The 10,690-nt window shown below is 38.2% G+C and overlaps 2 protein-coding genes across 2 annotated transcripts in view; one reads left to right on the top strand and one right to left on the bottom strand.

Moving 5' to 3' along the window:
- The window catches only part of LOC118403531, a 6,736-nt gene extending 5,388 nt beyond the window's left edge, over positions 1-1,348 (bottom strand). The window contains exon 1 of the mRNA XM_035802264.1: positions 1,173-1,348. Coding sequence (XP_035658157.1) covers positions 1,173-1,199 — 27 coding nt within the window. The 5' untranslated portion in view covers positions 1,200-1,348. The remainder of the gene's footprint in view (positions 1-1,172) is intronic.
- An 871-nt stretch (positions 1,349-2,219) lies between these two features.
- Positions 2,220-8,810, top strand: LOC118403532 (glyoxylate/hydroxypyruvate reductase A-like). Its single transcript, XM_035802265.1, has 11 exons — positions 2,220-2,452; positions 3,087-3,227; positions 3,598-3,635; positions 4,445-4,578; positions 5,012-5,097; positions 5,883-5,979; positions 6,486-6,606; positions 6,890-6,957; positions 7,541-7,625; positions 7,897-7,941; positions 8,452-8,810. The coding sequence occupies exons 1-11, from the start codon at positions 2,338-2,340 to the stop codon at positions 8,536-8,538; spliced, it is 1,017 nt and encodes a 338-aa protein (XP_035658158.1). The 5' UTR covers positions 2,220-2,337; the 3' UTR covers positions 8,539-8,810.
- Positions 8,811-10,690: the final 1,880 nt, after the last annotated feature.

The raw sequence follows: 10,690 nt of genomic DNA on the forward strand, positions 1-10,690 counted from the left end.
CTTCCCATGGAGTTTGTCCTTTGAATGTTAACTAGTTGGGATTCGTATCTCAACCTGTATCATTTGAATGATACACCCCCTAGATCGCTGTATATTGCCCTGTATCATTTGGATTATACACTGCCGGAATAGCTTAGTCTTTCCCATGGAGATTGTCCTTTGAATGTTGCACCAGTTGGGATTATTGTATCTTAACCTGTATCATTTGAATGATACACCCCCTTGATTGCTGTATATTGCCCTGTATCATTTGGATTATACACTGCCGGAATAGCTTAGTCTTTCCCATGGAGATTGTCCTTTGAATGTTGCACCAGTTGGGATTATTGTATCTTAACCTGTATCATTTGAATGATACACCCCCTAGATCGCTGTATATTACCTATTTCATTTGAATGATACACTGCCGGAATAGCTTAGTCTTTCTCTTTGTCCTTTGAATGTTGCACCAGTTGGGATTCTTGTATCTTAACCTATATCATTTGAATGATACACCCCATAGATCGCTGTATGTACATTGTGTATTACCATGTATCATTTGAATGATACACTGTCGTCGGAATAGCTTTAAGGCTTTTCCAGAATTCTGGTTCAAATACAGTTAAGTTATATGAGGATATATATATACATATATATATATATACATGGCAATATGACAGATAATATTTAGAGGTAAAACTTTCATTCGGTCACTTGTAGTGCAAAGTCTCGGGTCAGTTGGGATGAACCAATAAGGTTTAATAAGATAACTGATGAAACCTCCTAGATCTGGTCTGTTTAATCAAGCTGTCTAAATTGTATTGACTGAGATACATACGATTCTCGAAACTGAGGGTACTCAATCGGTAATCACTGGTAGAGTATTGCGTGTTTTGTTTTGGGTAGTTGGTTTGATCCGGAAGTATCACATCGGTCACCTGGAAACCCCCATGCAGACCGTAAAACACGAGATACCGTCGCCAAAATGAGTACTTAGAAGGTCAACTTTGACGGAACGAATCTCGTCTTCAACTACTTTTTGAAATGTCAACTGACCTACACACGGTTGCCTGACTCTTTTAGATGACGGGGACACATATAATAGCTCGATTTGACGTATCGTGACTGTGCTACGACTTATTGAATGGAGTCCTCTATGTACTCAAAATGGCGCGCCACAGCCCGGTACTTACCGCCATTTTCGCCGAAAGGCCGTACATCGTGATGCAATCAGCTGTCAACTCGGATGAAATTTCATCTCGCTGGCGGCGGGAAAACTGGCGCCCTTAGCAACGGCGTTACTATGCATCGCGCATTGATACGTAAGAAAACAAATAGCGTTCCAAAGACATTCTATTTTAGACGTGGCTTGGCGCCAGTCTTTGCCTTGATATAAAGTAACAATGAGCAGAAACAATATAAGACAGCCTAATCGTCTTCGTAAAATCTATTGACCATTGCCACTGTGTTTTTAATGAACCCTTGTTAGTTTATATGAAGTGTGGCTTACTTAAAACTGATTTGTCCTCAGGGCAGTCTAAAGGGCACGTAATGTTACTTTGTAGCTGTGTTTTAACATCAAGAAGCACTTTCTAAACAACAGTCATACTAAGGCAGCGTGCATGTCTTATTACATGTCTTCATACTTGGAAGAAGTCCGTTGGACAATGGTGAACAAAAATGAACGAACCAAAATTATTACATCCCATTTTAAACCCATTGGCGAACGCAATGAGTCTAAAACCCTCCCATATATATACCAATGATACTGTACATGGACAGGTGGACAGACAGATATGCATAGATAAAACAGTGGGCCAGGTTACGGTATACCATTACCTGTGTAAGCTAAATTATTAGATATGTAACATTACTCTACATTTCAAGATTCAGGTGTCACAAGCTAATTATAATGTCTTTTTGGAAGAATATCTTTGTCTAGATGTAAACTTAAGCTTATCACGCCAATAATGGGTCAATATGTTCGACTGCTCCCTACATTTTGAGATGTTTTGAAATAGCCGCTTTAATTTGGAACATTTCATACGGCGTAAGGGGGGCTACTGTATTTTTGAAACAATAAAGTTTGCAATTTCTAAAAATATCTTGAACTCTCACTACGAAATACGTACAACAGAATTGTTCGGATTTCATATCATTTGATCTGCAACCGTATTTACCTTTTTAGTTGTGGACAATATAAAACGATACGCCCCTTCGTAACGAATGAGAAAATTCTATGACCTTTGACCTTTAAAGACCGCCTGATGTGCTATCTGCGCTAGTACGTTACAGAAAAAAGGATTCTGAAGCCAAGATAACTTCATTCCGGCATCTAGAACTACTGAAGTGTGAACCATGGCGTCCCGGCTACCAGTGGTCCACCTGTACACGTGCATGGCGGAGACAGTACAGGAGTTACTGCACAAACTCTGTCCTGAGATGACGGTCAAAGTTGTGGGGTCAAACTTCGGTTAGTGTGATCATACAGAGTTCAGTTGGTACCTAAGCAGACCTAAGATCGCGTACGGATTTGCATGTGGGGAGAGAGGAATGTATTATTTGAATGTACTTGAAAGATTGGGGGCAGATGGCGTCATGACACCTAAAAGTCAAATGAGGTCAAGGTCGGGTCCTGGTTCAGCTAGCTATATAACTGGGGCGGGGCACTTCCTGGATCTCCACAAAGCTATTCATATCTTTTTGTACCTAGTCGGTAAAACATAAAAGCAACAACAGAATTTTGTGTATTTTTCCCCAAATGTTTGTACATTGAGTCTTCTGATGCATAAAATCCAGATGATTCTTTACATTTTATTGAGGTAAACATAGTTTATTTTACAGATTAGCTACTATTTAATACTGAAGACATTGTAAGAAAAGAAATCCAATAGACATTGTACCAAAAGCATATTACAGCTTTTAATATCACCTTAGGAAAGTTTTTCGCCATATAGTAATATAAGCATCATGGATTTCAGGTTACCGCACACCCCACAAAAATGCAACCACTACAAAACGTTTTTAGATTTACAGTATTTTGGCTACTGTTCTCAGGTGCATTTACCTTCTTACGTTTGCTCTTTTTCTGTCTCTTACAATTGAAGACACCCTCCTGCCCTCTGACCCTACCCCGGAGCATGTTGCTGCTCTACAGGAGGCAGAGATTCTCCTGATGGACCCAAACCTCATGCCTCCACTGATGTACCAGCTACCTCGTCTCAAGTGGATGCAGTCAACTTGGGCTGGTAAAACACATCTTATTCTTGTTTACCTACAGTACGTACAGTCCAACATATCCTAAATTCCTCATCATTAATCAAGAACTGAGCTCGGCAAAATAAGTTGGGTACAGTACTCTGGTAATTCTCCTCATGGCAGGTGGTTGCCTATGCCAGGTGGCACAACATTACACAGATATATTTACCTACGTATGTGGATGCGTATGTCTATGTATGTTGGACATGTTAGCTGCTACAAGGAAGATTTTGGTCTGCATCCGAGATAGAGAAAAGTGTGTTTTAGATCTATAATTGCAAGTTGCATATCATACATTGTGTCCTGTGTATATGATCATATGACTAACATACATATCTTTATCTGGTTTGTCGATTTTAGGTGTGGATGCTATGTTCAAACATCTTGACAAAACAAAGGTACTGACACTATTTTGCTATACTTAGTTTAAGGATAAAAATTGCTGTGCTTAAAATATAGTTAGGTCTAGGAAAAATGTTGTGTGTACTGTTTCCAGGCCTACCCTAAAAAAAACCCAGCTAACCCTACTCTTTTGGGCGGGAAGTGGAGTCACATATAGTTTACAGTTAGATTTTTATTCAGCCTGCTTCCTACTCAAGTAAAAAGAAATTGCTTGTCGTATCATAAATGAAGAATGAATGTATCCAGCGCTTTGTAACCACTATGCACAAGGTTAAAGTTTAACGGTGGAAATATAAGACCTTTCTCATGCATTTCAGTTTTACTTTGTTGAATTGTATGGTATCACTACAGTTTGGGCAAAAGTCTTCAAGTTAAATATTTAAAATTAAGATAATCCCTACCTTCCTACATACCCTAATTTTTTTCTAGACTGACATAGGAACACACAACGTTTTTCCTAGGCCTTATATGAAATATGTGAACTTCTGACCAATTAGCGATAGTGTAGAAGGTCTGTGAATACCTTCCGAAAATAGTTTCATCAGGTTGGTAGAATATAGGATAAAGGAGAATTCTTTGTACACAACCAGTGGGTACTTACACAGCTTACGTTTCGATGTCTCTCAGACACCTTCGTCAGAGCTTCTAACTGGAGTTCTGCTTCTCACCGCTATATGTAGCTATAGGTCTGTGAATAGTTTCATCATTTAATGTAATATTAATCATTTATAAAGCCATAAGTTATCACCATGACTCTACGGAAAAAATTAAGCTTCTTACCGGTACGTCCATTTTGTTTCTTCAGCCTTTGCCCAGCTACACCCTGACGAGGTTTGGTGGAGTATTTGGACCTGCAATGGCAGAGTATGTGATCTCTCACATTGTAAATACTGAGAGGAGGGCTCACAAACAGTGGGAAAACCAAGCAAAAGGACTATGGTGAGTTACAGACTTATTTAATTAAGAAGTAGCACTGAAAGGGGTACTTAACTCCAGAATTGAGTGTTATTTTCCAATAGACTATGTCACCATAATACATTATCAGTCGGCTTTTTGCAGAATTTCACTTGTGGTGAATTATGCAATGTGTGTTTGTAAAACAGTATGACACTCTCTAATATAAGCCAATGCACACCCTACACATACATTTCCTAAACATATACTATTATATAGACACTTCCTTTATCATGAATATTTTTGGCATACATGATTTGGAATAAGCACACCAAGAAGGCCAATTGTTCACAAGATATCACAGAATACATATAACAAGACAAGATTTTCTTATGCCCCTCAAATTGGTTTTGTATTAGGTCAATGAACTCTTGTTGGAATCAGATTTTAATCTCCAGGTATCTTGTATCCTGTATAGGGAGAGGTCTGGAGATATTCACAACTACCGGCCTTTAACAATGCTGTCCGTGGGCATCCTGGGGGTCGGAGACATTGGAAAGGAGAGTAGGTATTTTTCTTGTAATAAGTGAGAGAGTGAATGAGTCAGTGAGTGAGTGTGAGAGTGAGTGAGTGAGTGTGTGAGTGTACATGTAGTTGAGTGTGAGAGTGAAAGAGTGAGTGTGTGAGTGTACATGTAGGTCACAGGTTGAGAGTGAGTGAGTGAAAGAATGTAGGTGGTTGCTTAAGTAAGTGTGAGTATTAGTGGATGAGAGTGATTGAGAGTATGAGTGGGTAAGTGAGAAAGTGGTTGAGTGAGTGATTGAGTCAGACTGAATCTGAATGAGTGAGTGATTATGCAAGTGAGTCATGAGTAATGAGTAATGAGTTTGTGAGTGAGTTTGTGAGTGAGTTTGTGAGTGAGTGAGTGAGTGAGTGAGTGAGTGAGTGAGTGAGTGAGTGAGTGAGTGAGTGAATGAGTTACTTGAGACATAACACACAATTTATGTACTGTAGGTGCAAGCTGTGTAAGACCAGACTTTAAGGTTTGATCCACTCATCACACCTCTACTCTTATCGAAAGTATCATAATGGTGGAATCTTTGACATGCTGGAGGTGTGGCCTTAACTACACCTAAACTACATTCATTCACCTATTAACCATACTTATCCTTAGAATCTTAGTAATACTATACTAGTACTCCTTCCACCCAAGTTGAGTGAGGAAAAAATGTTATAAGTTAGAAGCTTTCCTCAAAGACACGACTTGTGGACCTGCTTATTATTAGGGATTTGATCCCAGAACCTTCCCTAATTAAAAGACCACCTTGTGGTGATGTTGTATGTTCCAGTTGCCAGGTGTTGTAAGACCTTTGGTATGACAGTGTGGGGCATGGTGAGAAGAGAGCTAAGTGAGGACAAGCGATCACCATATGTGGACCATTACAGGTAAAGATCTTGACTTGAAGTTTCATCTGTGTTGGTTTAATAAGCAATTATTCTGGATAAAGTTAAACTTTAACTTCCAACACAAAAATTAGGCTTACCCAAATTTTTGACTGTTCAACTTCAGTCTTTGTCAAGTTAAAGTTTAACTTTATAGTTTATGCAGGACATACACTCCTGGTTTAATAGAATCTGATGATACTTAGATTCCAACATTGTATGCTATGACTTTGAACTGTTGAAAAAAGATGGGGGCATGCATATCCTTTTTCATAGAGCGTAATCATCTACATTCGTAGCATGCACGGCATTCTAGAAAATACAAGATTGCATAAAGGTAGAAAATTGGCCATTCTCACAACTATAATCAAAGTTCTTTTAAAACATTCTGTTTCCATCAAAGAAATGTGTCATTTTTGTGATAAAGAATTTGTTGCCCAAGGTGTTTGTCATGTGCACAGTTATGTCAAATATCTTTAATGGACATTCTTTCTACTTTTTTCATCCAGAAAGTTTTCAGAGTTGTCAGAACTACTACAGAAATGTGACTACATCTGTAACGTCCTGCCCAGCACAGCTGAAACAAAGGGACTCCTCAATGGGAACATACTGAAAAGCTGTAAAGAAAAGGTCATTTTTCATACATTTATGACTTGTTTTGCCTTGCCTGACATAGTCATTCTATAACAATGAGGTTAGAATGCCACCAACTGACCAGTCCAACTGGTCCGACTTATTTTTTTTTAGTGGTAATGGTGTTGGGTTAGTAAGCTGGCGGGCCCGGGTTTGAATCCCGGGAGCCAAGAGACCGTTTCTACTCGCCTATCTAGTTTTTCAATTTGCTTGGAGTCCTTACTTTTTAAGTAGAAGAAATAATCCATTAATGTTTATACTTTTTGTTTCCCTGCCCCAGAAGTCAGTGTTCATAAATGTCGGCAGAGGAGATGTGATCAGTGAAGAGACCATCGTTAATGCCATACAGTAAGGTTTTATCTGTTTCAAAACCAGTTGACAATATCATTGATATGTTTTTGCACATTTAAAGAACCCAGCACACTTATAGAATAGAGTAGTTGTCTATCATAACTCTACAGGCTGATGGTCACACCTGCAGCTGGAGGTATTTTGAATTCGAATTCACTGGTTACCTGAATGGCAGCTGCTCCAGATCCTTCCAATTTAATCCCCACTCACAAGGCTAACGTCACATTTCCAAACTGGGGCCCAGCCAGAAAAATAGCAAATGTATACGTAAGAATATGCACAAATAATGCACATGACTATTATCTTTATGCCTTGTGTAGTTTGGTGTCTTTTATATCATACTTTTTGTTCCTGAAAGCTGCCCAGCTGGGCCCTGGTTTGGAAATGTGACGTACCGTGGTACCTAAATATATTATCCTCTCAATTCAGCCGCTTGCTGTGAAGAGAGAGTAGTCAACCCACTGAATATGGTGTTCGAAAAAAGACTTTTTACAGATGCATCGGTATTGTTCATGATCTATCCATGTCTTGATATTAATATTAAAACCTTTGAATTGAATTGATTTGCGTACCCTTCCAGGTCTGGATGGATCTCGCATGCCATCTTAGATGTTTTTGAAACAGAACCACTTCCTACCAGCAGTCTGCTTTGGAAAATGCCTCAGGTGAATAGACTAACAAAGTCTGTGGACAGCTTTTCAGAAATCATTTTTTTAGCTATTTCCCAGTTATGGTAACTTTAGGATTAGAATATTGAGCATAATGTTACTCAAAGTACTGTAGCATAAGAAATTACGTTGAAATTATCTGTGCCTTGAGAACGTCTTGGATGACAGTAAAAATTCAAAGTACACTGCATACATTAATTTTTCAATGTGTATTGTGTGTATTCTTTGTTTTCAATTGAATGATGGCTTTTGTCATTATTGTCTTCAGGTGACAATTACTCCACATGTATCTGCTGTCTCTATTCCCTCCCAGGTAGGACAAATGTAGTCTTGATTTCTGTTTTATTAAGTAGAAATGCCCGATAAGAAAGCAAAAGAATGCAAAATCTTTTTTGGAAACCCCCAGTCAAAAAATATTTGGGGGTCTATCTAGGGGAGCCTGCATGCCGAAGTTGTATGGAAAATGTAATCAGGTCTACTGTAAGTTAGGATAAAACTACTCAAACATAAGCTAGCGTTTACTTGATGCTTTCTACGTTTTTCGCCTGAATGTGTGATGGGTTGTTCGGTGTAATGTAACCAGCTGCTGCCGTGCCAGGTACCTGGGAAACTGGTGTGTTACGCTAAAGGGCGGTTATACCGGCTATATAGATACGGATATAGATACAGAATGAGCATTAGCCAGCTGTAGGTTATACAGCCGCAGCCTTTTTGAATTTTGTGTGGAGTATTTCTACATGGTACCTGCAGTCCCCTATAGTCTGTAAAGTTCTTCACAACTTTTTATTCTCTCCTGCAATATTGTACTTTCTGCTACACGCAGGTGACAGACATGTTCTATGAAAACTACCAGCGATACCTGAAGGGAGAAGAACTCAAGTATGTCGTCAACTTGGAGAGTGGCTACTGAGGATACTTCAGAAACACAGTGCAACTATAGTCAATGTTGTCGATTGTTTGGTTGATTGGGAAAAGAGGCGTTTTAAATTATGTTGTGGACCGATGGTAAGCTGATTTGGATAAGAAGAGGTCAGATGAGAAAGACTACAGATTCATAGTGGAAACAATTCACCTGTACGTGCTGCCTTAGTAACTGACAATAAATACTACGTACTTCTACAGTGGTAATACATGTACTTTGAAAACCATGTCCGTGGTGGTAAAAAGATCATTATCACCAAAAATGTAAAAATAAAACATTTCAAAATAAAGTTTCGAATCATGAAAATTGAAAGTTGTATAGTCACACGTTAAAAATCATCTTTATTCCACACAAGATTAATACATATATAGTACACACTAAAAACCTAGGTCAGCACTTTGTCTGTTTTTTAGGAGGGTGCAATGTATTAAGAGCGAATGTCTGTAAGGGTCAAACAATGGTGGCACCGGTCAAAAAATAGATTTGGCTCATTTTTTGCACAGTGATAGTACTTGGTACACAACCCCTCAAAATAGCTTTCTTTCTTCTCAGAACTCCTCGTTGCCATGGCAACAGGCCAAAGAAGTTTGGGGGCCATTTTGCCGGATTTGGGCATGTCAAAAACATGAAAATTGGCCAACTTAAGAGCACTATCACTGAACAATGCTTTAACTAAACAACAAAGGCAGAATATGCTGATCAGAGCAATGCCTAAACTTGTATGAAATAGCAGTAAAGTTAATCTCCTGTAAATTCTAAGGCCCTGGGCAGCCTGAATACAATACACTGTTTTCAGGTTGTAAAGAATCTGAAATTTTGCCCAACTTCAAAGCACTGAAAGTCCATAAGTATAAAGTATTTTTGCTTGCAATTTACTACAAATAATAACCTACTATAGGGCTATTAGATGAATGCTAGCAAAGTTTGGGTTCTTGTTTTGTTGCTATGCAATCGTCCGTCGAAGTGGGTCAAATTTCATGATTTTGATAATATGTCATTTTGTGCTCTCTTTAAACAATCATAAGTCCCATACCAAAGTTGCTCTGCAATTAAAATTCACATGGATTATAAACCAATGTATTGTCTATCAAATGCATGTTTGTAAAGTTCGGGTTCTTGTTTCGTTGCTACGTAATTGTCCTTTAAAGTGGGTCATTTTTTATGATTTTGATAAAATACATTATTTTGCATCATCTTCGAACAATCATAACTCACAAGCCAAAATTGTTCTGTAACTAGAATTTACCTGAAATGTAAACTAAGATATTGTTTCTCAAAGTCATGCTTGTAAAGTTTGGGTTCTTGTTTTGTTGCTAAGCAATTGTCCGTTAAAGTGGGTCAATTTTCATGATTTTGATGATATATCATTTTGTGCTCTCTTTGAACTGTCATAAGTTGCAAAGTAAATTTGTTCTGAAATTGAAATTAACAAGGAATACAAACGAATGTATTGTCTATCAAATGCTTGTTTGGACAGTTCGAGTTCGGGTATTCTAACAGTGAATGTACATGTCCCTGAAAGTAGGTCGTATTCCACTGACTTTTCCACAAATCATGTTCTTGACAACAGTGATACACAGTCTTTGTTTTTATAGAACCGATGTAGCAATGTGCTATCACCATGGAAAAAACAAACATTTGTAGGGATTATATTCTACATAAAGTCATATTTATGTTTAATGTCAGATTAATCCACTCTGAACTTTCAAACATTCTGCTAGTTTTAAAGCTAAGCATGACGTATGACTACAGTCTTGAACATGTTTGCATCCCCACAATATGGCGACTTATTTCTACATTGGAACAAATATCTTAAATCTCTGTGCATCTTTCTTTCACAGTAATGTGAAAAACATGTGCATTTTCAACTTCTGCTAACACACTCATTTTCAGCAAGGACATGAACTTCGGTATTCTTGAATTTTTGCCACAAATATGGACTTCCAAAGGCAATCAATTATTGGTGATCGCAAATCAGATTTAGGAATGTTAGTTCGTACAATTTCAATTTCCTTGCCAAATCGCAAGCTTATATGTGTCTCCCAAAAAGGAAGACGTAGATAAACGTCATTCGTTGCTTCATTTTGATCTTTACTGTTGATAGATTCGAACAAAGTTAGGTCAAGATGCTGACCTTCAT

Source organism: Branchiostoma floridae, chromosome 16 (assembly GCF_000003815.2).
Source record: "Branchiostoma floridae strain S238N-H82 chromosome 16, Bfl_VNyyK, whole genome shotgun sequence".
Lineage (NCBI taxonomy): Eukaryota > Metazoa > Chordata > Leptocardii > Amphioxiformes > Branchiostomatidae > Branchiostoma > Branchiostoma floridae.